Below are 27,605 nucleotides of genomic sequence, written 5' to 3' on the forward strand. Positions count from 1 at the left end.
GGGACGTACTTGCTACGTCATCACGTTCAAGCACCCAACTCTTTCCGGTTCGAGTAGCAGCCATCTTGTTTCCCCTTGCTAGCTAAATAAAATAAATAATACGCTGAGCCGGACTTCACTTCGAACCCGTTAAACAAAGTGAGTAAGAAATTAAAATGCGTTTGTGTGTGGTACGTTTACAAGAAAGGGGTCCGTGTTGGGTGGAAGTACGAGCAATTATTTCGCTTCTTTTCATTTGCTGTTCTTGACCAATAGACGATTGTTTTGGAAGATGAACATAGGCGCCATTTCCCTCCCCGCTCTCTGAGGCGCTTATTGGTGGCCCACTGAAGGGATCACGGGCGGTCAGGAAACTGATGCTATGTGTCCGCCATGTTGGCTCTTGTGTGCATGATTGTGAGACGGACTGGCTATTTCAAATGGGCCCCGAATGGCGTCAGTTGCAGAACGAACTTAGCCCTAAAAACCTTGATTGGTGGAATCTAGTCCGAGGTTTGATTGGTCTGAAGGACAGATCCAAACGTTGTCTTTATTGGTTAGACTGCTTCTTCCTAGCTTTGGAAAGCTTTGCAAACTTTCACTTGATGGCAGGACCCGTTGTCCAGTGGTGATAAAAATTACGAACACTGCGAATGGTGCTCGGTGCTGTACAACGGTCACCGGTGTGCATCTCCAACAAGCTAACATTAAGTTCACTAACGTTAGCACGGTCAGCAGGGACTAACGTTATCATACCGTTAGCTACTGATGCTAAATATGTGCGTTGAGGGTTGATGTTCCAAGTGTTTAGCAGCCGATGTGTTACGGTTTAGCACTACATTGTATTTTAATATTCAGGTTTACTTTAGCGACCGCTGTCTCACTGATAAATAAATACTGACTTCTGTCTGCTGCCCCGGGATGTTGCATTGGCTTCAATCTCCTGCTAGCTGCTTTGTTCGTGTTAACTGGCTTATTATGTATGCTATAGCGATCCAGTTAAAGTGCAACAAAGTGTCCTGCTCCCACTGTAAAAACACTGTTATCTACATGTACATTTTATGTGTCTTTGTTTTCCTACCCAGGATAGAGCATGCAACACTCCTTGATAAAACTTAATGTGTATACCTTATATAATCAGGAATGGAAATGAACTATTTTTGTCCACCTGCCACTGTGGATGCTGGATTCCCAAATCTAACTTACCAGCCACTACAATAAATTACCTTTTATTGGCTGGTGAGTGAAGCAAATCTAGCAGCCACTTACATATTTTACCAGCATTTGGCTGATGCATATTTCCAACCCTGCCTATATTCCTCAAAATATAAAAGAAGAGCGTTAAATCAAGCTACATTGACAAAACAAATCAATATCATTTAACATAAAGCTACACTTGTGTTTCATTCTGTCGTTTTTCTTCATCAATTATTAGCAAATAAATGCTTTTAGCTTATCAGAAATGCCCTCCTTGAATATAGGGTTCACACACCCTCTTTAACAATAAATTCAGTGACTCTTCAGCAACGGTCTACTCAAATTCAAGGACCCAAGACAGCATAGTTTGAGACACTGATAAAGATTAATTACGGTTATAGTGCTGAACATTTTTATAATGAGAAGTAGCAGGCTTTAAAGAAGCTCAATTAGAAAGCGAGAGATGGTGACAACAGACAATATCCACAGCACCTCAGTTTCTGTTTTTGGAAAAAATGTATAAAGTCATGCACTTTCAATGACCCATAGCTATGTCTGTTTTCAAACACTTTCAAGGCCTTCTTTCCCTCATATTCACAAGCGTTCAAGGACCCATGGGAACCCTGTTTCACATTAAAGATGTATAGATAACAACACAATGTCTCTGCTATATCCCCAGTGAATAGACCAATTTATAGGTGCTTCAGCGTTTCCTATTAATTGTTAGCAGTGGAGACAAATCCTGTGTGTGCAGTTTACACTCTTGCAACCTTTCCCACAGCTTAGCTTACTTTATTAACCTAGAAGAGTTATAGTAACGTTGTGGTCTTACGTCACTGTTCTCCGTACATGTTTAATCTAGCAGTTGCATATATTTATCATGACTGGATAAGTTAGGTCACCGTCAGCTAACCATTTATTCTTGCAGGTGTTGTCTGCATGTGTTTTTGCAATTTTTGGGTGAATGCATAGCTAGGCCTGGCTACCCTGAGGGTGCTGTGTGTTTATGAAACCCATAGTCTGGCTGGTGTATGTTTATCTCTAAACAGCGTCAGTGAGAGCAAACATGTCCCTGCTACGGGCAGCATAGGTCATGGGAAGGTCTCATTTGTACGGTGACCTTGCCAGGTGTCATTACTGTGGCATTTTGGGTAGCCAGAATACATCTACAGAGAGAACTGCTGGAGAGATTAATATTTGTGCAGTTCCACTCTAATCATTAACTGGGTGGCTGTAGTACCTGCTCCAGTCCCCATGCTCCTCACAAAAATAGAAAAGGGAACATTTAGCTTTGTTTCTCTTGAGTCTCTATCTCGTTCTCTCGCCCTCTCTCCACTTGTTCTACCCCTCCCATCCTGTAACAACTCTCCTCTCTGTCCTTCTCCATCCTTCCGGTTCCCCTCCCCCTCTAAGTTTTTCATTGATGGGGCAGGTTTTGCTCTCTTTCTCTCTCTCTTAAGCTTGTTGTGTTCCTCACTACAGTCAGGATTTGCAGTAATATGCAGCATAAAGCTTCAGGTCATACCGCCACACTTTGAACAACTTATCAGTTAAATGCTTCCCTGGCTAAAATGTCATTACCATCGCACCGTCAATTTGACACTTCTCATTTTATTTTCTAAGCTTTAAGTGTCTTAATGAGTTGCATATTAGATGTGGAAATATGCAGTGGGTGGTGCATAAAATAGTTGTGCACATGAGCAGCAGTGTCATGCTTTGGTGCTCTAAGGTAAAGGTTACTGTGCAGAAAGGATGCACCTTAAACCAGTGGTAAGCTAACAAAAGGTCATTGTATGACATTGCTGACGTGGTTTTTTGATGACGTTTTAATTGTAGAAGTTGCTGTGAGCATAGTTTTTTGGGGTCAAGACAACAATGTCCTTGTTTACAGACTTTTCACCCCTATATCTCTTAAGTCTTGTTTATCCACAAATAGGACGAGAATGAAATGCACTCTTTTTTTCTCCCACTTCTCCCTCTCTGCTCTCCAGTCAGCTCATTTGTCTTCATGTTGTACAAAAGCTTTACAATGATCTGTTTAGCAGTAATTAGTTTTTGTGTAAATTTGATTGACAGGCTTTCATTGAGTTAAGGTTGTGGTTGCTTAGTTGCATAACTAATTATTCCCATGAGTCATGACTATTTGTTGAATAAAGTCTAACTCAACTAATTCATATTCTAAGAGAATAATGAGAGGCCATGTGTGTAGACAATTTATTTCCTCCTCTAGCATAATATTAACAGTACAATGAATCTCATTATAACAAGTAGGCTGGTTAGAGGCTAGATATGTGCAGTGTGTACCTGTGACTGTGAGCAAGGATGAATGAGAAAGCAAGGGCAAAACGTGTATGTGTGTGTGTGTGTGTGTGTGTGTGTGTGTGTGTGTGTGTGTGTGGATGTGCATGTATACCTGTGCACACGTATGAGACAGCGAGTCTGCCTAGTATGCTTTTGTACTTTAAATCATGTGGATGCAACATGCGGCATCCATCCTGACACTTGTTTCAGCCAGTGAGGGCCAGCGTGACTGCCTGCATCACAGTGCTGTCAGCCTGTAGCGGCACAGAGGAGGCGGGGCGGAGGGAGACATTTAGTTTGACATTGTAAATAAGCAGAGAGCAGTTGTCAGAGAGCAGCCCGTGGAGCCTTTCTCATCCGTCCAGCAGCAGGAGAGGCAGGGACCGCCCGAGGACAAACAATGCCGAGGCAAGCCACCACCAGCACGCCCTCACGCACTCCCCGGAGAGCTTTCCACAACTTTGTTTACTCTTTTTCACCTATTCTCCTCTCTACTCTCTCTTCCTCTTTTCTTTTCCCTGACCCCTATCCTGCAGCTCAAGGTAACTTAGAGCAGGAAGTTGGCTGTCGGTAAAAGGGGGTTGGGCGGAGGAAAGGAGAGGAGCAGGGGATGTGTCAGAGCTGACTGGTGTGTGCAGCGTCCAATGGCATAGGAGGACCTTGTCTTCTCATTGGTTGCAAGTGTCAGAGTGGGGCGGGAGCCGGGTGTGAGGCGGGGTTTGAGTATCATGTAGCATGCTAGATTGATTACTCTTGAATGTTAAAGGGGAAGGAGGCTAGAGATTTTTGTCTGTGAGTCGGGAGTGCCGCTGTACTGTTTGCCTGCTGTTGCGCTGTTGCCTGCTGCTGTGCTGGCTTTCTGTTCCCTCTCGCTCCCTTCTCTGCGCCGGGCCAGGGGTCAGCTCAAAGACAAACGCACGGGTCACTGGCTAGAGAGGGAGAGGGGTGAGGGAGTAAAAAAGACAGAGAGAGGGAGAAGGTCAGTGACTTGAGAGGACTTGGTCAGAAGAGAAACAGGAGCGGGGCTGTATGTTGAGGCAGCAGGAGGACGTTGGGGGGCTGCTGAAGGAGACGGGGCAATGTGTAAAGGGAGAGTGGAGGAGAGAAGGGGGGAGGGGTAGAAGAAGGGGGGCTTGCTCCTCTGTGTGTCCAGCCTGAGAGCCTTTTTGGAGCCGTCCAGTGGAGCCAGAGTGCCTTTTGTCTGTTGATACGATCAGGAGACTGGAGGAAGTGAAGGAGCTTGAGAGAGTTTTTCTGTCAGCCTCTGTGCCTCTTCTTCCTGCTGCCGCTGCTGCTCTCAAGGAGACTTGAACAGGGCTATCTGTTTCCCTCTATTCTGCTCTGCTCCAGCAGGGCAGACCATTCACCATGAAGGGCACAGGGGTAAGTCTGACCGCTGAAAACACACACATAGAGAAAAGACCTGTCAAGTTGGTTCGGCTTTGAGTTTGCGAAGAAAATGTGCGGCTCTGTTCACTTTCTGGTGTCTCTCTCTCCATCACGCTCTGCAGTGATGAGACAGTGTCTGTCCTTTACAGCCGTTCTCAATCCCCCTCCCTTTCCTGTCCTGTAGTACTCTCCTTGGGAGACTGGAGTTGTGCGCTTTGTGTGTGTAGGTCTTATCCATGTCCTTCAGTTGTCACTTCAGTACAGCATTGATGCTTTTTAAAGAAACAACTGTGGTTAGAAAAAGGAGAGATTTTTGTCCATGTTGCATGCTTTCTGTATTTTTTAAAATTCTCAAAGCAACAATGTAGAGTTAGCTGTCACTTGTTGTGTTTTGACTTTGGACCACCATGCACACGCACGTCAACACTTACCCAGTGCCCCGTGATGGACTGCATGTAAGTGCATGGCTGCCAGACTCTGTGCTCAGATGTTCCTCACTGTCTTGGTGGTGTTGATGTCCTGGGGGTCTGTGGCTGCAGTGCCTCGCCGTAGTGGTCTGGACCCTGTTTTTTCCCCCTGACGTCCTTGTTTACACGCTAGCGCCAGACAGTGACGCAGAGCCGAGAGGCAAAGATGGCATCCATGTTGAAAGGAGATTTGTTGTATATGGAGGACTCTGAGAGGATATCTCTCTGTGTTGTTGTCGCTGTTGGTGTCATGGGTCCCCAGGGGTGGAGGTGCAGCTGGTTTCAGTGACCCCGGGACCCCCCAGGCCCCCGCCCCGACAGTGCCAGACGCCCAGATGGGACAGACTGTCAGCCTGTCAGCTTCAGGGACAGAGTAGGCTAATAGTTTGATCTGATCTCTTCTGATGGAATCTTTGGAGGGCGCCTCTTCTCTCACTTGCCTCCGACTGCCTCTCTCTCCCCTCCCTTCCTCCCTAATTGAAAGTTTCCATTGGTGCCTTTGACAAAACAAAGTCCCGATGGGGAAAGAGAGAGTGTGAGAGATTGAGAGAGGGAGACTAAAAATAACTCTTAAGTTGAAGCCCTTGCTGCCAAATCCCAGGGTTGGCTGCTGTCTGCATGAGATTTGAATATCATTTGTGGCCTGTACAGTACCATAGGCACACCGGTGGAAAGTAAAAGTAAATGAAACATGCCAACCACTTAGAAATAGCTAGGCCTTTCAGCTTATCACTAAGGTGACCACTACCACTGTGCGTTCACTCATTTGCCCTTGCCACCCCTGTGTTTTTTACATGTGTACACTGTCACTAAAGACAGTGTGGGCAGCCAGGGGGAGTCAGCTGTGTTCCAGCATGTAATATGCAGGTAGCTTTAGCCCTGCCTACTTTGACGCCAGAGACTGGGCCTAGCATTGGATGAAGGTCACAGGAATGTGAGATTGGCTCCTGCAGTCTCTCTGTCAGCATTGAGAAGGAAACATGTAGAGGGAGATGAGAGGAAGCGAAACCCAAAGGGAGATACAGAACATAGCTAATATGTACAGTATGTGATGTTTTTATTAAGCTTCGTAGAAAGTACACAGCCGGAACCACTGGGGTCACTTAAGTGCTGCAGTGAAAGTTGAAAAACCTGTCCTTTTCTATCCTCCCCCCTTTCTCTCCCCCTCTCTCTTTCATCTCTCCCTCTCTCTCTCTCTCCCTCCTCCCTCTCTGGTTTCTCTCTCTCCTCTGTTGAATGACCTTGGGAGATCAGTGACTAGCACTTCCTGGAGTTGGCTTGAAGCAGAACCAAGGGCAAAGTTTGCAGGGGCTGTTTGGATGGCTGGTTGGGTCCAGCCATGTCAAAGGGATGTTGCACTGCAGGTCACAGCGAGGAACGTCCGTCATTATAACCCCGTCTGTTCTTTTTTAATCACAAAACATTTGCACCAACATCTGTGAAAATGTTGTGCATGTCCCAGTAGTTAATCTGTAATTCCTGGCTGGGAACTTCTTGTTTTTTTGTTTTGCCTGAGTAGATCATTTACCCTGCATGCTGTAACCATGCCAGTTTGTTTCTGTGTGGTATTTGTGATTGGATTCATGAGAATGAACGCTGTAATAGTTCAGGATTTGTAAATATACCCGCTTTGATTTATGGCCATCATTTGAAATGAATGTTTGCCAGTATGACATTTGTTACCAAGGCTGTATATAAGCCATCTATTCAGGTGTAGTAAATCAGAATAAAACTGACATAGTGAATGTTATACACTGAGTTAAGATTCTCAGTGGTCCAATGATATATCCTTGTTTAGGGTAACAAGTTGTGTTGCATTTGTTTTTCTGCTTCATTTTAAACCTTTAACCTTTAGTGACCTTCCTGCAGAACTGCCTACTCTGCATCACTGACAGTTTCACACAGCAGCATGTGGAAAGTTGACCTCTTGCTAGACATGCCAGTGTAGCAACACTCATCCCATAGCTGGTAATATTTTACGTGAAAACATGTCTTTCGGTTGATTTCATAATTTGCAGGGAAACATTGTGGTAACAAGTCCCTGTGGTTACATGTTTGCTCTTTGTACAGCATGATGTTTGAACTCTTAGCAACTATGAAGGGTTACAATGTGTGAAGTTGCTTTAATGTCATAATATGGGGAAAGAAAATGTCCTCTGCCAAATCGTCATTTGCCTATTTCCATGTTACAGTCTTACTAGATTGAAAGAGCATTGCAAAATAAGTTTTAAAAAACCCTTTCTCACAGTATTTCACATTTAGATTGATTAATTAATTAAATATAGCGGACATGAACTAAATGTAGTCATTTTGCCGAGGGACTCTAAGAGAAAGTTATTCTGTGACAGAGGTTCAAAAATTCACAGATAAGTGTGAATAACACTTGCCACTTTAAGGTTGAAGTGGTCAAATTGACAATTATCATACCGTATACATTTGCTTATCAGCAGTGTTTTAAAAAAAAAACTCCTTTCCTCCTCAACTGCCTGTAAGACTATTTACGCAAACTTTTGTTTGAAAAATGGTTCTAAGTTTCGACTATAATAAAGCTGTTGTTTAACCAAAAAATAACTTCTATTTAAATTCCTTTGAAAGTTACTATAAATAATAATAATAATAATAATAATAATAATAATAATAATGATGATAATAGTTGTATAACACCATATGCCGTGAAACAGAAATGGTTATCGTACCATGAAAATCTCATACCATTTCAACCCTGCTTGCCACACTTATACACATGGATTTCACACAATGTATGCCCCTTTATTTCTGTGTGGGTCAGGCTGTCTCAGCGCACATCTGCTACAATCTGAAGTGTCAGCTCTGCTTCAGGGAAAGATCTGGGATTAGATGAGTTCCTACACTGCTATCAGGTTTATTTGGGCAGGAATTGAAGTCTCATGTAAAGTGGTGTGATGTCAGAGTTGGAGCGAGTTGCTGATGCTGCTGTGAGTGGCCACTTGATGTGACGTGCCAGTTTAGCGAGAGAGAGAGAAAGGGAGGGAGGGAGGGAGGAGACGGAGAGATGCAGGACTGGGCTGGCAGAACAACATTAGCGCTGATTCAGCTGCCGCAAGCGGAGCAGCATTGACTTTCTCAGAGAAGTTGGAAGAAGGGGATCAGGTGAAAGCAAGTAAGACAGAGCATGAGAGAAACGCACACCCACGGGTGACAGAGAGAGGAATGGGAAGTACTGGAGAAGAGACAGGAAGAGAGATGTAGATCCGCTGAAGGAGGAAGAGCAAGTTGCTGTGTTGGACAGTGTCGACAAAGCACAGGCATCACATTTGTCCTCAAAGACACACACACACAGCAAAGTTGGTAGGAAACCCAACACCGGCATCTCTCTGTCTCAATGACCTGATGAAGGACAACAGAGCCGCAGGGAAGAGGAGAGGAGAGATGCACAGCGCAAAACAACACAATGTACCCTAATATAGCATACAGTGGCAGCTTAGAACAACACAGCAGAGATGTCAGGTTCATCACAGCACAATGATACACAGTATTATCCAGAATAGCAAGCTCACATCAAAGTTCAATGCGTCCACCACATCTGATTCTTTATTTGGAGCGAATGACAATGCTGACCATACGTTTTAAAGAGTGAACTGAACCACCAAGGTTTAACAAATTCTTTAGCATAGATTTCCATTTAAGGAGTACTTCAACGCTTCCTATAGATGGAGAACTGAAATACAGAAGCAAATAGTACTATAGTAAGCAGTCTTGACACTGGCTTTCTCTCATTGTCCACATCAACCTCTTTACTTTTTACAACTTTTATAATGTTGACATTTATTAACTTTCGGGGAGTTTCAAAATCGATTTTCTTTGTGCAGCGAATAGCCCCACTCAGAGTGTTTGTTTGACTAGACTAGACCCGAACCATAGAAGGTGTTGCAGAAGTCAGCAGAAGAAATTATATTCTGCACTTGTGTGTCTGACATCAGCGGCCTCCCACGCCAACTTTCCATTGATACAAAGCCTTGGGAAATATTTTAATATTGGTGTACTGTAGGTAGAGCACACTAACTAGCGACATTAAAGGCATGTTGATACTTAACCCCTCTTTTCTTATTCACATAAGCTACGTTTCACTTTTCCGCTCTCACGCTTCAGCCTGGCTCTCGTCACACTTGCTTGCTCTTCTCACATATTGACTTCTCCTCTGCACCCCCCCTCCTGCTTCTGTGGTTAGTGTGTGGCTGTGTATTTAGACTGAAGGTCACGGGGTCAGAGTGAGGGGGTTGGGGTGTATGTGTGATTTAATAACAGCTCACTCTCTCAGTGTTTTAAAAGAAAAGGCAGGAGTTTAAAAGAATTGTGAGAGCAGAAGGAGCTTGGGTGGCCTGTGTGTTTTACTTTTTTTTTTTTTTAAAAATCACTTGAATCATTCGCTATTTTAACTCCCCTATCCTTCTCTGTTTCCTCTGGGCCACAGTTTTGTTACCATGGTAATTAGCCTGATGGTTGTCTGTAATGCTGCTAAATGTATTGCCTAATTATTGTGTCTTATCAGACTACCAGTTGGAGAGAACCGCACAAGCTGGCAGACAGTACGCACACAGATACACAAGGTTGTCTTGTTCGAAATTATCACAAGATCAAGTGCTGATATGTGTGATGAAATGCTGTTTAGCTGGAAAAAACACAAAATGGCTCTCATTGCTCTTCTTTTGTTCAGCATATTTGCATGGTCATGGTGCTGCTGAGTACACAGAGGTCATGCAAGAACTGGCAGAGGTCAGTTTACACATCAGGCAGAGGAGAAAAACTACAATTCCCATCAGTCATTCTGGCCCCGTGGAATGCTGGGATTGTTCTAGTGACTGCAGGATTTCAATCAACCTTGAAATGCAACTGGACACTGAAGCGTCAGACAGAGAAGGGGAGACATTGTCAAGGTCAATCACTAGCCCGGCATGCCATAGCTACAAGCTGCCTGATTGATTTATATAAAGCCATCCCCCGCTGCCATTCTGTCTCATTGATTTAGGCTACTCTCTGTCGAAAACTGAATGACAGAACAGGATGCAGCAGTGCTTCTTCTGTATTATTCAGTAACTCCCACAACTGCCAGAGAAGCAATCTCTCCTGTCAAAAATCAATCCAGGATTCTGGATTAGTGATTTATTGGTGTAAAATATTTACAACTGCACTTAAATGCTCCTGGAGTAAAGGAGCTGACGTGGACCCAGACTCAGAACAATCCCCTACAACACCGCTGCAACGGGGGAGACACTAGATGGAGTGCCTGAAAGGACGTCTTTTGTTTTGTATTGGTCTGTCAGCTGGACCAGAGCTGGAGCCATTCATGCTTTTTGGCCCTGAGTGAAAAAAGAAAGAGAAGATAAAGAGGAGACCCCCCCCTTCTCCTAACACTCTCTTTATTTGTTCTGTCATGTCTCTCTCTTTCTCTCCTCGTCTCCCTCTTTCTGTCTTGTTTGACCCACATAGCTAGTTTGCACAGCAGTCTGACTGTGGCCCTGTTTGTCTCTTACCTCCCCGTGTTAAAGCCTTTGGCACTTTGTCTTAGCGCTGGATTAATGCTGAACTGGACAAGGCACTACCCCTCCCTCAACAACACACACAAACACACCCCATCTCTCTTGAGTAGCTCTACACACTCATCTCTTGTTCTGTCCCCCCGTGTTTCTCTTTCTTCTTCCTTCTGGCGAATCTTTTCACTGAGGTGGGGAGAAAAGGGGAGAGAGTGAAAGAGTGCAATCCAGACACTCCAAGCCCTGCATGCTCAGACAGGCAGGCCAATATTCCCCCAGCAGATTCCTGGCATGCCATAGTAACCTGCTGAATCCTCTTTCAAACCATCAGACCCCTTGTAAGCACTGGCTTTTACATGTGCGTGTGTGTGTAACAGTTGGTTTATTTCACTGTACAGTTGGTTAGTTTGCAAGAATTCGTCTGTGTGGGTTCACACACATGCATCCCTCAAAACACTAGAATGCAGCTGTTGTCAGGACATTGTTTATCTGTGACACAATCACACTTTGGTCTTCTAGATCTGTGGCTTCAGCATTGTCCTCAGTGCGTGGGGTCACCAGCAGTGACTTGCACATGGCATGCTTGTGTTTGTAAAGGAGCTGCAGCTATGTGCCGAAGGTGAGCCATTCATAATCAGGGAGTGTGCAGCCAGTCTGGTGGTGGTGGGTTCCTGGGCATGTCAACATCCCACAAAGACAGGAATAGACGCCCGTCGGGGCTCTATTTTAGATTTCACTGTATTATAATTATAGGCCATGTGGTTCTGACACACGGCATGAGCTCTGGGCAGCACAGGCCTGGCTTAGACTGACACTGTACTCTGTGTCCTGGTGTCTTGTGTTGAATGATCTGTCTCAAGTGTCTTGACTCATTACATCGTTTCTATTTTTTTCTAATAAGTAACCTTTTGCTTCTACCTCTCGCCTCCTTTGTCATTCCTTGATGCAGCAGAGTAGAGGATGTCCGCAGATGCATTTGGAGCCGGGGGCAGCGATGCCCAGCAAACCCTGCAGTCCTTCTGGCCTCGTGTCATGGAGGAGATCAGGAACCTGACTGTGGTACGCTGTCCACTGAAACAGAAACGCACACACACACACACACACACACACACACACAAGCCAAATTAATATTAAGATTCAATGGTTTTACATGGGTTCAAACATACACACATGCAAATACTGAGGCACAACTTTCTTGTGCTCTGTTCTGTGTCTCTCACTGACCACCCATCTGTTATTTCCAGAAGGATTTCCGTGTGCAGGAGCTGCCTCTTGCTCGAATCAAGAAAATCATGAAGCTGGATGAGGATGTCAAGGTAAGAGGGCAGCCGTAATAATTGACCATTTCGAGAAAATAATTGTTACTGGAAGGATGGGGCGTGTAGTAAAAGAATCCACATAGCTCTAGTACTATTCTTTTCATTAAAATGAGAAATTAAATCCACTACAAATCAAACCAAAACTATAAGAGCATATGGCAATTGTGAATTATTGGTTGTTTCTGTAATTATTATGTTATAATATCATGGTAAAATTGTAAAGTCTTCCATTCATATTCACAGGGTTCCTACGCAAGTATGGAAAAGTATGGAAATAAATGTGATCAATTTCCAGGTATTAAAAAGTATGGAGAATGAAAAATAAAGTATGGAAAAATATTTATGTTTCCAGACTATTACCACTGTTCTAAAATACTGTTTTCTAAAATAGAAAATTAGGTATTTCCAAAAATAATTTAATCAATCCGGATCGTGTTTCATGCCGGGCCAAGCACAGTTTGTGTGAGAGCAAACATCTCAGAAAACATACCGCCCCTTTTACCTGATTGACAAGTGGTATGTCCAGTATGCTGCCCCATGACCCTCCTCCAGCCCCCCAGGTATCAAGTTTCACTCCAACACTGCACCTTCGACAAGAAGACGAGTTTCACATGGTTCACAATGGGTAGATGCAAGTTTTTGGATGGATGGCTTGACAATACCGTATATAAATACTGGTTGGCCAAAGATTTCCAATTCACACACAGAGCTAGATGCAAGTTTTGTGTGAATTCGTTTGACATCGCCAACATGGGGGAGAAGGCGATTCTGAGCCACATGAAAGGAAAAAACGCCGACGTCTCGTTACTGCATCGCTTGCACCCAGAGTCCCAACCTTTTTGCCTCAGCCCAGTCATTGAACTTACCTGAGTTTTTATGCCATTATGGTACTTGGCTACAATCGCCTATTAAGAATAATTAAATATGATGTGAAATATGATACACTGATATATTTACTCAGATGTCGCATATTCTCTGAAAAAAAAAACCCCCCAGAGAAGTCTGGAAATTAGGGTATGGAAAAGTATGGAATTTTGAAATTCCAAATGTGTAGGAACCCTGTATTCAGCATGCAAGAAAAATGTGTAGCTTGAACCAGATTTTTACCTGCGACCATCAGCTCTATAGGTTGCTTGGTCTGTCGCTTGGTCAGTTTGTTGGTCTGTCTAAAAATATTTTCCACCCTTTGTGGTGTACAACGAAAAGGCTCGTAACATCTAAGTGGATTCATGTAACATGACCAAACTTTTAGAAACACACACACACACACATAGACACACACAGACACCATTTTGCTTTGTCTCCTTTTGTAACTCATGAACTGGTTATCGTCAAGAGGCATTCTTGTACTAGTGACAAGTGTTGGTGAGTTGTGGATGCGTGCACTTCGTGGCTGCAGCTCCTGTGAGTTCATGCTTGTTAAAATGTTTCTGATTTTACTTCCATTTTAGACAAAAGTTTGGTTATTTTAATGCTTGACTGATAATGTTCTCTAATTTTGTGCCTATATTCTATCGAGTTGTTGGCCTGTTGCCTGTTGTGTTTAGACCACTCAGCGCCTCTGAATGGCCTGTTGGACTTATTTTATAATGGAAAAATATTATCAGCTCTTGTGCATTCAGCAGTGTTTGTTGATAAGAAGTCCATTATTTATATCAAATAGATTTACATCAAAACGTATTAACAGTGTGCATTAAGTGAAATTACAGAGCAGATTGTGGAGCAAGTAGCTGTGTGAAGCTGTATGCAGCCACTTTTTTGTTTCTAATATGGTTCCACATTGCAAAGATTTTTGCCACTAGTTGACTATTTAGATATATTCCACATTGCTGTAAGTTGTGGTTTATGTTGAACAGCAATTGGGTAAAAACATTTGGATTTTATTGTCCTTTTAAAACTGGTCGCAGCCACATGTAAGAACACCTTGATACCAGCAACAGTCTCTCAGATCGGCTCAGGATCTCATCTCCCAACATTTGTCAGTCGCATTGAACTTGACAGTTAAGGCATAAGAAGTGATTATTTTACCCCCATTACACCAGATTATCAGCCAGGACTGGTCATAGTCTCTAAAGAGAAAGCCGTGAAACGTGTGTGCGTGTATATATGTGTGTGTGTGTGTGTGTGTGTGTGTAGGGCTTGGCTTGAATGTGCCCTGTCAAGAGCACTATCCCGTTAGTTAAGCTGTAGCTTAAAGTGGTAAAGAGATCAGGAGCTCACTAACATATCTGAAGACAGGACCCTTCTGTCAGCCCTGACACAGCAGCTTTCACTGCATGTGTACATGTGAGTGACATTATTATTTTCCACCTTGTGCATTTAAGCTTCACATTCATGTCCACGTACCACTTAACCAGTTACCTTGTGGCTTGGTCTGAGAGTTCATTGCCACTCAGAATGAAGAAGTGGAGTGCGAGGCTAAGCAATTCTCCACTAGAGGCCTGCAGAGCAGTGATTTTACAGCTGAAGAGGTGTTGTTAGGGACAAACAAAGGTTTGAAGGTAACCCACAGCTGTGATGAAAAGAATAGAAATGTTCAAGTGTTTTGGTGAGTAATGATGACATTTTCCAGCTGAACAATATTGTCCTGTTTGAGTAGTGTTTTGAGCTGACAAATTAGCATATAAATTAATTATTACGTGTCTGTGCTGCTTATTTTGCACCATTTGTGAATGTGTTGCAGCCATTTGTCACCCAGGTCCTGATTCATGTCATAGCTGATATGTATTTAAAGTTTTTCTACATGTCTATTTAAGCAGGTGTACCTCTCATCTCCTCTTTACAGATGATCAGTGCAGAGGCTCCGGTCCTGTTTGCCAAGGCAGCTCAGATCTTCATCACAGAGCTCACCCTCAGAGCATGGATCCACACCGAGGACAATAAGAGACGCACGCTACAGGTCAGATATACTTAAAGAGACCTGTAAACTCTGGTCTTGCCACTCTTTCACTCTTCCAAGTCCACCCTGTGTGTTTTACCTTCATCAGATCATGCTTAAGTAAAGGAAAACAATTCACCTGTTTATTTTTACCCCTTCCTCCTTTGTCTTCTTACACTCTTTCCACCCTGTCTGTTGGGGTTGTCACATCCATCTACTGTAATAACTACATTACCTCTTTCTTCCTCACGTACATTTCTACTACCTTTCTCTCCCACACCCTTGCATCATTTGGGTGTCCTTTTAGTTTGTTGATTTCTATTCACTGTGTGTCTGAGTGCCTGTGTGTGTCTGTGTGCATATACAAGCTGAGGCCCCATACCAGCATCCCCTTGAGAACTATCCCTCCATTGACTTTGAAAGCAAAGCCAGGCGGGTGCCGTTGACCCACTTTTCCCTCCGGTGCCATTTTGCCTGCTCTGCTGTCCCAAAGTTGAATAAGATGGACTCTGGAATGATGTGAGGGGGGGAAAGGGAAGCAGAGAACATGAGAGCGCTGATGGGAACTGTTGGGGGAAATCAGACAAGAGTCTCACCTGGATGTCAAGAGGGGAAAACTGTGAAGCAGAACATGAAAGCCCTTAAGTCCACTTTATCCATTCACATACCTCTGAGAGATTAGCAGCCCATGGATATGTGTGTGTGTGTGTGTGTGTGTGTGTGTGTGTGCCAACGCAGGTAGGAAAAGAGACTGGAAAAAAAGGCAGTGTAATCGCTCTCATCGTAGTTAGTCTTGGAGGAGTCTTAAATTGAAGACCTACTTTGGAAGTGTGTTCACTTTGCTGTTGTCTTGGCTTATCTTTGTCTCTGAGTCCTTTTTTTTAGCACGAAACTCTCAGGTGTTAGAAGTCTACACCGCACACTTTAAATAGATGCTTCAATAATTGTGCAGATTTACATGTTAATTACATTTTATACCACAGATGACGTATGAAGTCAGTGTTGACCGTTGAACCTCATGAATGTGTGATTTCCTTGTGCCGAAGTGAGACAAAACATCACCCTCTGTCTCCACATGTTCGCACATACACACACGCAGAGCCTGAGTCCCATTGTGAAGAGGCCACGCCAATTGAGGTCACCATAGCAACACTCATCAATAGAACAAGTGTAGATGTGACCTGGTGTTACCAGATATTAATCAAGCTACTATAAATAGCCCTGAGTGCAGGGAGGGCCACAATGGGGGGTCCTGACAGCCAATATCCTGTGGAAAATTCCACAGAGACAGCACACTGCTGTGGATATAGGAAGGCGTATAGCAGCGGAGCCTGTGCTCATGAGGGCAGGAAGGCGTCATTCTTATTCATTTCCAGCCATCACACATATCCAGGGTTATGACTGTGATGCTGGGGTGACTGTTCATTACTATTCCCTTTTACTTAATTGACTGTTACTGTACTTAAATGTAACTCATTGTGACAAATGATTATTTTCATTAGTGTTTAAAGGGTCCAGAGCATTCATTTTGCAGCAAACTGCTGTTTGTTATGTAAAGATATAATGGAGTTATGGTGTCCTGAGCGTAGAGTGAAGTCACGCCGCCTGTGTGTGTGTGTTGCTGTCTGATTTTTTTTTTTTTGTGATTTGTTGTGGTAGACAGTTCGGCCATGACTGACTCTGCCTCTTGATGGGCTTACCCTTACGTTCTTACCTTAACGTCAACCAGTCCCAGGTAATGAGTACTAGCCGATCAGAAGGAGAGAAGGGCAGGTCATGTTGCTAGTTATCCTTAGCTGACATGCTAGCGGAGATGGGGTGTGTTAAATTGAAGTCCACAGTGGCTGAGATGCTAGCTCAGCTAAATAAGTTGGAGGAGGGCCATGAGTAGTGTGAGGGCAATGAGGTGCGGTGGGGCCAGCGGCAGATATAACTTGGTATTTAGCTCCAAACCTTTCCTCCCTTCCTTTGAGCTCAGTTATCAAAGCTAATGCTTGTTACAGCCCTACTGGGAACTTAATTTCAATTCCACAGTAGCCTCTTGTGTGGCTATTTTGGGACAGTTGACCTTAGGCCTTGAGGCATGTTTATATATAGGTCGCTGCATATATTGAATTAGCATAATTAAAGTCTGACCTCATCGCCTGACCCTCTGTGTCTGTTGTGTTTACAGAGGAACGACATCGCCATGGCAATAACAAAGTTTGACCAGTTTGACTTCCTGATCGACATTGTGCCGCGGGATGACCTGAAGCCGCCTAAACGACAGGTAGGAAGTCACACGCTGCACAGTGAGGCAAACAGCAGGTGTCTTGTAAGGTGCTCAGAGTTTTTCTTTGTAGAGAGAACAATTTGTTTACACATTACAGTAAGCACGGGGAAAAGAGAGTCTTGATCTCAGATGCTTTTCCATTGTTGGCAACCTGAAGGTGCTGTAAACATCCTTGACTGGAAGCTGGAGTTTGGACAGCGAGGGCTTTCAGTCGGATGTTTGCAGCATCTTATTGCCTCTGACAGCCAACAGTAACCTCGATGACACCAGTTTGTACCATTAGTATCAGAAAAGCACAACTTCATCAAGCATTCGAATACGACCTCTACCAGGGACCAAATCAATAAGGATAAAATCAACAGAAAGCAGCACATTGCATTGAAGTTTTGCTCGAGTCAGAGATTGATGTACTGGATAGAAATGTAGGATACCAGATGGAGGACTGAGATATTTAAATTTGGTGTCAAGTAGACTGTCTCCAGGCATGTAAACATCCTACACTCTCAGCTGTGTTGTCATGGAGCTGGGAGAAGGGTGTTTACGCTTCTGGTGATGGATAAACCTCATCAAGATGAAGCCCTGCTCATTAGTCAGTTATAAAACAGAATGACACAGGTCAGTGTTTACTGAGAATTTAATTTGTGATAATTCTCAGACCTGGGTTCAAGCTCCCGTGCCAGCAAGTATCTAACCTGCTGAACTTTGCTGAGTAAACTGAATGTCAGCAAACTCTGACGCCGCATTTTTGTGGCCAGAGGGAGTGTTTACATAAAAAAATCAATAACAGGCACATTATTAGTTCTAGTATACCTATATCCAGTGGAGAGTAGAGTACTGGAAATCTAAACTCAAGTAAAAGTACAATTACTCCTGTAAAAAATGACTTGAGTAAAAACGAAAATTATTATTTGAGAAAATTACACAAGTAAAAGTAAAAAAGTACTGAGCTAATAATTTACTCAAAGTACACTGTCATTCCATGCAATATTTTTTTAAGGTGTGTGGGCCAGTACAAAATGAAAAACAGTAGTAGAGCAGGTAGGCTAATCAAACAAACAAAGGATATAACACGAGACCGAGTACAGTGGTATGAAAATAGGTGATCATCATGGCGTGTACATTTGCTTATCTACAGTAATAAATAAAATGCAACCGGACGAACAATTTCCCCTGCACATGTGCATCTCCTTTCCTCCTCGACTGCCTGTCAGAGTTTTTACACATACTTCCATTATGTAAAAAGCTTTCAGGTTTATAAAAAAAAGCTGTTGTTGAACCAAAAAATAAATTCTGTGGTCATTGTAACTGATAATGAAAATGTTAATACCATATACAGTGAAATGTTGTTGTTGCAAAGTAACACATAAACAGTCCTACACACTAGCCTGCTACTTTGTGTAGTTCAACATGTTACCACACGCCAGCTATTTTCTATCGTGTACATTTATCAATATGTTTCCAATTATTGTGCAACCAGTGAAATAAGAGTCTGTCGGCAGTCTCTTTGGCCGCATGTGTGGATTCTGATGAGTTAACGACTTGATCAGACAGTGCGTTGCAACATAGGCTGATGTCATATGAGCTGATGCGGAGGTTTGCACTGAAGTATCCAGACTTCTTTCCGTCCATTCATCCTCTTCTAATGACCATTCATAGTTTAACTCCAATGTCATGTGTAGAAACCTGTTAATCTGAGTGTTGCAAAGTTTGTTAGGACTACTGTAAATGTAATGAGCGCGCTCTGGCACAAACTGGATCGTTTGTAAAATTGAAATGCTGTTGCATTTATTCAGAGCACCATACTCTTGGAGTTAACGTGCCTAACTTAACTGTTTGTAAATTCATAGAGAAAGAGGACGCTCTATTTCTTCTAACAACAATGCTTTTGTTTTAGCGTACGACATTAGATTTGATTTAGGAGCACACTTAATCTGCCAGTTGTAATGAAGTTGTAAATGGCAAATGCAGGAAAGTAGATTACCTGCTCAGAAATATTTTTGAAGAAAGATTAGAAGTATAGTTTAAAAAGGGAACATAAAAAGTTCTCATTTCTTAGAAAAACTACCTTTTTTTACTTGTGCTTTACTTGAAACTTGCTTCTACCCTCCCCTCCCTGTATTACAGTAGAGCCACAAATGTTTGGTACTCGTTTTTTTGTGTATGTGTAAATTGTTTTGGCTGATGCCTCCTGGCCTGCACTCTATGGTATTGACCAATATGGTGCTTGCAATGGATCTTATGTCCAGATTACATTACTCTTCCCCAGCCACATCCCATCAGTTATTTATCAGACCTGCCCTCCTCTACCGTTACACCTGCAAAAATAATTTATGGAGATGTAATGGACTGATAGGCCCTCTTCGATGCGTGTGTATGTGTGTCATCCGCAGGAGGAGATGCGCCAGTCGGTCGCCCCAGCAGAGCCGGTGCAGTACTACTTCACTTTGGCCCAGCAGCCTGGAGCTGTACAGGTGCAGGGCACACAACAGGGCCAGCAGCCAGGTGCACAAACAGCCACGACCATCCAGCCTGGACAGATCATCATCGCTCAGTCACAGCAAGGACAGGTATTACTAACAGCTTGATTGAAGAGCTCATAACAGGGTTTTTCTACAAAGGACACTCACCAAGATTTAAAGAAGCACCAACTAAATGAAACCACAGCTGGATGTGAAAATTTTAGGCAGTCATAGGGGCGATGTGGAGAAGCACACAGACTGAAGCTGAGAGCTTCACTGCACAGAAACACAAATTACCAGTTAATGAAGCCTGCACTGTATTTCAAGAAAGGGCTATTGTGTTGGAGTGCATGTGTGTTTGTTTGACACCTGAAGGATTACCACTGCCAAGTAGTTTAAGCAGCACACTCTAAACTCCACCCTCCTGGAATCATGCTGCAGAAGGCTTGTTACTTGGCTCATCACACTTGGCTTTGTTGATAATATTCTTAGCTCACATTCAGTAGTCCAACCAGCAGGGATAACAGAACCTCAGAACACACCCAGGGCACATAACTACACTCAGATGCACACCCTTTCTCGTAACTTTGCAGAGGAAGCCGAATAATTCCCTCTCTGTAATTTACCTATATGAATCCCAGTGGAAATTTAATGTTTATAAACAAATACACAAACAATTAACCTAACTGATTGATTGAATATGTGTAGTCAGTCCCTGTCTATTTTCGTAATATCCAACACAGAGCTCAGCACTAACTTGTAAAAGTGGTTGATTACTATGTGGATATACGTCAGCTTTATAATGAAAGTGTGACAGCAAAGAATGTTAAAAAGCTTTATTACAGAAATTGAACAAAATTCTTTGTGAGTTGAATCAGTTTGCACATTAATTTGTGAAGTTGAAGGGTGAGTCAAACTCCTCACCCAATCTCTAAAACAGATGTGTGCACGCGAATAAATGCATCAATGCACGTTCAGTATTGGTTTTGGTTCTAACTGCATTAGCAAAAAATATTAAACATGTTTTTTGGGGGTGCACTTTTTGCTGTTTGCTCTCCCCATTTATGTTAAAACTGGTAGCCACTGATAGCAACCAAAGGCCATGATTGATTGCCAATTTCTCAAAATGGTTCCCATGGCAACCTGGCAACAGTTACTGTCGAGCTGTGCTCCAAAATGTACACATATCAATCATAGAGAGTGTGAGCCATGGTTGAGTATCTGAAATCATATAGTAGGCAGTGTGTGTTTTACCTTATAAGCAGAAAAACAGAAAACACTCACATTACGCTCAGTTTCAGTCATACTTGTATGTAGCGTTTCTACTAGAATATGTTTATATACACTTTCAAAGAAAACATTATTTTCTCACACTGTCTGTGCTGTAACACTTGTATTCACCCTCTGTCTGAAACGCTGCGTTTGGCGTCTGTCTCTTTAAGCCCCCTCCTGAATAAGCCCAAGCTGCTCTAATTCAACAGTGTTTCCAGGTCTTCCTTATCTGCACTCTTGGCGTTTTTGCACCGCCATTGCAGCCAGGGGAATAACTGTAATAGCTCTGTGGCTGTCGTTTTTACCTTGATGTAGTGTAGTTTGACATCACAACTTTAAGGAAGTCCTGATGGCTCGTTTGAAGGCACAGTTTCTGTATATGCATTGTGCATTTGTGCAGTGTTTTGATACTTTTACAGTATTTTTTAGCACCTATACCTGCTTTATAATAAAAAAAGATACAGAAATATGACTTTATACAATATTGGACCTTTAATAACTCGAAGAAATCATCATCAAAGGCTCGCTGAACACTTCAAGTACGTTTTTTTTTATGTAATTAATTCTCACTGTTTCAGTTAGTTCAGAAGACTGCTTCTCTTTCACACTCACTTAAGAGACACGTACACTGTTTATATCAGTCAGTGTGATATCAAACATGCACATTTTGGGATACCTTTCAGTCGTCTCTCTTTCTTATTATCTCATTCTTGCTACCTCTGCTGCTAAGTGCTCTCTCTCTCTCTCTCTCTCTCTCTCTCTCTCTCTCTCTCTCTCTCTCTCTCTCTCTCTCTCTCTCTAGCTTGGTTTCTGCATGTCATTTAGCCATGCTGTTGGGCTGCTGTGGTGCTTCATGCTGCTTCAGCAGACTGCCTTTAGCTGAGCTGTCATACTCGTTTAGACCTGGCCTGATTCACTAGCACTGCTACTGCTGCAGTCCCCGCTGAGAACAGGGAGGTCACAGTTTGACACTCACCTTACGTAGACTCCATTGTAGGCTATTTACAGGGTAGCGCTTTAAAAAGTGGGCCTGGAGGAAATGGAGAAAGCTTTAAATTCTCTCAAAAGGATGTTTGGTTTGTTGAAGGGCTTTTGAGATAAAATAAAAACTTGGAATCTTTGAAGCTTCAGTTTAATCCCTCTGGCAATAGGTGCGTTTACATGGACCAGACTAATTAGCCCAACCAGAATAAAATGTCTCATATAACTGCGTCAATCAGAAGAGATGTTAAGTCTTTTCATAAATTGTTTACACAAATCGTTTCTCTCTGGTTAAAATGAATATATTCTCTCTGTGCTTGTTTGCCCCACGTGGGGATAACATAGGGTGACGAAGGGGACTCCAGGGACCGCACATGACATGCTGTTTCTGCACATCTCTCTCTCTGCTGATTTTGACAAGGAGTTGTTCATAACTTCAAAAATATTTAGCGCTCTATTTGTGCTTCGTTCTTATGTGAGTGCTCTGATTAATGAATGTTTCTATTGATTTCGAAACTGCAGCCTTACATAACATTGTTACAGGCTGAATCAGGGAGTCACTGGAAAGGAGCAACCGTCTGTCGCTACCAGCAGCAGTAGTCTGCATACGAGACATTTAGGGAACGTCGTTAAAGTGTAAAGTCTCCCGATAGTTTAGGGAACATCTGTATTTTGTAGCTGCGGAAAATAACCTGTGTTCCACTTGCGTCACTCACTACTAAAGTGTCATAACAGTGGGAACATCTTCTTCCCTCTGTTTCATTCCTGGCAGATCACATGCTCCACGGTGAGCAGAACCACTCTGCGCAGGTCAAAAAAATACATATTCTGATTAAATGCTTTGGTGCATGTAAACACACATCTTTTCGGATCACTTTATTCAGCGTCAAGGTGGAATCTCTTATTAGATTGTCAGTCGGACTGATGAAAGATTGTCCATGTAAGAACAGCTACTGCAGCCTGCTTATTTTAAGAATTTCCCTCGGTTTTGTGTTGAATGTGAAAGGTATCTGTTTTGTTGTCGACCAGCTCAATCTCACCTATTCCTCTTGATGGTATTTAGGTCACATTATAGATATTTTGTGGTGTAAAACAGGTCTTATTAGCTTGCCACTATCTCTCAGGCACATGCCATGTATGGTACAACAGATTTGGTCTATGGAATGCCGGAAATACTAAGAATGAGGAAAGAAAAGAAGACAACTTGTTGACTAGTTGCCGCTGTTGTGCCAATTCTGCCCTTTTTTTTTTCAGGTCACCAATACTCTCAGTATGAGATAAGTGCTTATGAAACCACAGCTGACATTATTTAAGCTGCTGTAAATGTCAATGTGTATGCATCTTCAGAATCTCTCCAAGCTTCACCATGATTTTTTTTTTTTTTTTAACCTGTTTCTGGCATTTCACCGCAGCTTCTTTGTCATTCATAAACATGTCATTAAATGTCATTTGCTGCTTATATGTCACCGTATGCTGCTCTAACCTTCAAGCTCTACACACACTCCACACACGCTTACATTCATGTGTTAAGTTGTTGCAATCGCTGCTTTCTCACTGTGTGTCTTTCTCTCATTTTCTCATTCTATTCTGTTGGGCCATCAGATGCTGCAAGGTGCCACCATGCAGCAGTTACAGCAAGTGCAGGTGCAGTCACAGGGCACACCCATCACGGTAAACACACATGCTCATGTGCATTTATATGTTCACTAACCTCTCTCACACACACACAGAGGCCACTATGTGTTGCCACAGCCCTGTAGGTGACCGCAGCATACATGCTCTGTCCTGCTCAGGTGACTGAGGCCTGTAGGGGTGAACCCAGCATGAGATCAGGTGGCCTCTCCTAGATAGTGTGACAGACAGGAGACAAAGAGAGGTCTCAAAGGCTGCATTGTCGTCTCATGTGCCCACATCTTAGTACCTGCCTGATGATCTTTAACAGACTTTCAAAATTTAAGAAAACAAGTTTCATGGTGCTGATTAAAATCTTATTCCCAGGAAGTTAGTCATTTCCTGGTCCTTTGTGTCAGTCATAAACTACATGCCTGTACCAGTTGTTGCTCAGCAACTAATGCGTAACTTCTGTCTGTCTTTCTTTTTCTTTGTTTCTTCTTTTCTCTCTGTTAGAGTGCACCTGTGGCCATGCAGGTGAGTGAGGGCCAACAGGTACAGATTGTCCAAGCTGCCCAGGGTCAAGCCCAGACAGCTCAACCCCAAGGCCAGACCATGCAGGTCATGCAGCAGATCATCACCAACACAGGAGAGATCCAGCAAATCCCGGTAAGAAAAAAAATGAAAAAGCTGAAACAACAGAGTGATAGGAGTCAGGGGAGGAACTGATGATGGAGCAAAGAAGCTAAAACTGTGGATAAACTCGCCAAGTTTTTAGACAATAATCCATTCTCCACCGTTTGATGTAAATCATCAAACGTGAGTTTTGCAAAGTTGTTAATTCACCAGCGGAAAGTGAATGATTCTCGTTACTGTTGTCCAGAGAAGGAAAATGGCTGTGACCTCTGTGTTGGAATGACCTTTGCTCCAAACCAAACTTTGTCTCCCCCTTGTGTTGGTCGACTGCAGGTGCAGCTAAACACGGGCCAGCTACAATACATCCGTCTAGCTCAGCCTGTGTCTGGAGCACAAGTGGTCCAAGGACAGATTCAGACTCTTGCCAACACCCAGCAGGTAATCACAGTAGCAACAAAAATAGCATCTATAAAGCAAAATATCTGATAACCAAGTATTTTACATACTTAAATTTAACTTGTTTTGTTTTCAGATCACACAGGCAGAGGTACAGCAAGGACAGCAGCAGTTCAACCAGTTTACTGATGGACAGGTAACAAATGCAATGAACATATCCAGTGTGGCAAAGCTGTTTATCTGGATAGTCCATGCACAGATAGTTTAGAGAACATTTGTAACATTGTCTCCAGCCTATTGGTCGAGATTCAACAATTAAACTGATTCATTTTGTCTCAGTTGAACTATTCGCTCAAGCTATGCTGTATAGGTTGAGTGAATAGTTCAAGTTCAGATAAATTATTATGAGAGTATAGGTATGCTCATGAATTGTCACACATACTCCAAAGATAATCTGTTAAACATCTGCTGAAGAAAGAGAAACAGTTGAATTGTTGAATCTCTGTGCACTGTAATAGAAAAAGGAAACAGAATATTTAACTTTCATACCAGCACAGATATCTATACATGATGAGAAAAAAGATAAAAAGTAAAAATTAACATAAAGTCAAATAAAATAAATAAATGATGTAATGAGAATAATAATGATAGAGGGATCATGTGTAGCTTTGTGAGATGTCTGGAGGATATACTAAATGAACTTAAGTATAATTCAAGCCATCCATCCAATAGAGTACTAAATAAAGGGAACACAGCCCGTTCACGTCATGTGTGTCTCAAGATTTAGAGAAAGATGGGTATTTTACAAACAGTGTTCAGTATGACCTTCCACAATTTTTGTACCTCATTGTAAACTCATGAAAGATTAAATGCAGCTCCCTCCATGGAGAAAGTCTGAAGCCACAGTCCCTCTTTCAGCTGATCAGTGTCTTTTCAATTTGTTGCTATCAGCCCTTTAGCTGTTGTGCATTTTGTGGTTGTTTGTCATGTCTGGACCAGTTTCCTTCAGCAGTGTCAATATCATGCATGACTAAATTTGACCTCAAATTAACCAAGAAAACTTTCAAGACTGTACCAGCCAAGACTGGCAGCATTAAAAGTGAGTTGCAGACTAATAACATCAGACAGAAAACCACAAATCAGAATTGGACACAAATGCAATGATAAAATCATGAATAAAATCCTTAATGCAGTCAGATAAGATATTTAATTTTAGAAACAGCCTAAATAGCACCGTGTATAAAACCATGTAATCAGATGTCATCCCATTAAAGTTCACCAACACCTGGACCTTCAGCCTCTCTTGTCTCTCTCTGTTTTACAGCAGTTGTATCAGATCCAGCAGGTGACGATGCCAGCAGGACAGGAGTTGACCCAACCGATGTTCATTCAGTCCACAAACCAGACAGCTGACACACAGGTCACGCAGGTCAGCACTGAATGAGCCCAACCAGGAACCTTTTTCTCCACACACACACAACACGCATACCAGCCCATGTGATGCTGACAGATGCCACCGACTTTGTCAAGGGACTCTTGATAAACTTGATTTCAAGCACTGCTCATGTAGATGGGGCACCTGAAATCTTGTGATAAATTTAGTGCACTGGTTAAAAAAAAGGGACACTGATTGACTCTAAAAATTACACGTGAAGTTGCATCCATGCTTTGAACTTTCTGTACTTGTTACCCACATCCACAGTGAATATATGCATCGACTGCCGCAGTCCCTGACACCAGTGTCTCCACAGACCAACTCTGTTTATCATCTCATGTTCGAGCCTGAAACATTTTTCAAACATTAAGTTTGCTTTGTTCCTGTTGCCTTCCTTTCTGCTCTGTATTTGGTAATGAATTGGAAAAGTGTTCGTCTCTCTCTACACGACCTGCTCCTGGCATATCTGTGGCTCAAAGCGGCCATGGGATTCTTCACCTCCTGCTTTCTTTCTGGAAAAATACAAATCATTCTCTCTTTACTGTTTTCCATGTAGTTTGACAGATGAAATGAAGCCATATACCTCAGATATCACTTTTTACAGCAAGTCAGTCAAAGAGATTTTGAAAAGAGGTTATAAGGTTCAGTGAAAAATTCATGTATTTTCTCTTTTGTGTTGTGTTCCACATTGACGACGAAGCATGACTTTATGTTTTAAGGGCTTCACACTGTATAGGTTAACTGTGTATGTGAGGGTGTGTGTGTTTGTATTTCAAGCACACACCCCACAGTCATCTTTACTATTCCTTTCATTTACTCTTTCTTCACAACCCTGTCTTTAGAGCAGGGAATCTCTTCTCTGCCTCTATGCAGTTTTACACATCCCTCTGTACTCGGGTGATTTTGGAGTCTTGTGCCCTGGTTTAAGTCTCATGTACAAACACATGACTCCGTCTGGAGCATAAAACAAAACACCCTTTTTATAGAACTCTCCTTATTCCCCAATACAAGTGTTTTTCCTCTGGTTTTGAGATGTTTTGCCTCGTATCTTCCCCCTCATTTTTTGTACAGTAATGATTATTATCAATGTTGTTATTGTTGTTTTTGCATGTAGTTTAAACTGCCAGCATGACATGCAATAGATAGGTACAATTTTATTTTCGACGTTCCTTTTTGTAAACAAACTTTGTTTGTGAGAAAAAAAATAAAAAAAGATAACTTGTCTAAGAGTCATGGTATTTTTCTGAGTTTGTGTCATGGAGTGCTAATCTTTGTTTTTGTTGTTTGTTTGTAGGTGAATTAAGCGCATTACTAGTGTGTGGAGTGTAGACAGGGAGGCAGGAGAGAAATGCAACAGCACACCAAGAGATAAGACTTGAACCATCCCAGTCAGCATCCAACTGTACTTCCAGGTAGACACAACCCACTACCAGAGCCCAAAATATCCTTATTGGTCTCATAGTAACCTTTATCAAGACTATATCATCAGAGGAAATGTATCTT

General features: G+C 42.6%; 1 protein-coding gene across 17 annotated transcripts; it reads left to right on the top strand.

Moving 5' to 3' along the window:
• The first annotated feature begins 35 nt into the window (after positions 1 to 35).
• On the top strand, positions 36 to 27,331 carry nfyc (nuclear transcription factor Y, gamma). Of its 17 annotated transcripts, none has more exons than XM_033636898.2 (11): positions 36 to 138; positions 11,793 to 11,902; positions 12,088 to 12,159; positions 14,948 to 15,061; positions 17,214 to 17,309; positions 19,703 to 19,879; positions 23,627 to 23,695; positions 24,152 to 24,304; positions 24,605 to 24,709; positions 24,804 to 24,863; positions 25,992 to 27,331. In XM_033636898.2, the coding sequence occupies exons 2-11, from the start codon at positions 11,804 to 11,806 to the stop codon at positions 26,109 to 26,111; spliced, it is 1,065 nt and encodes a 354-aa protein (XP_033492789.1). In that variant the 5' UTR covers positions 36 to 138; positions 11,793 to 11,803; the 3' UTR covers positions 26,112 to 27,331. The 17 variants fall into 17 exon arrangements, with proteins under 17 accessions (XP_033492789.1, XP_033492796.1, XP_033492799.1 ...); XM_033636905.2 differs by having other exon boundaries at positions 12,091 to 12,159; XM_033636906.2 differs by having other exon boundaries at positions 62 to 138; positions 11,796 to 11,902; positions 12,091 to 12,159.
• The last annotated feature ends 274 nt before the right edge of the window (positions 27,332 to 27,605 follow it).

The sequence above is a fragment of the Epinephelus lanceolatus genome, chromosome 16 (genome assembly GCF_041903045.1).
Source record: "Epinephelus lanceolatus isolate andai-2023 chromosome 16, ASM4190304v1, whole genome shotgun sequence".
Lineage (NCBI taxonomy): Eukaryota > Metazoa > Chordata > Actinopteri > Perciformes > Serranidae > Epinephelus > Epinephelus lanceolatus.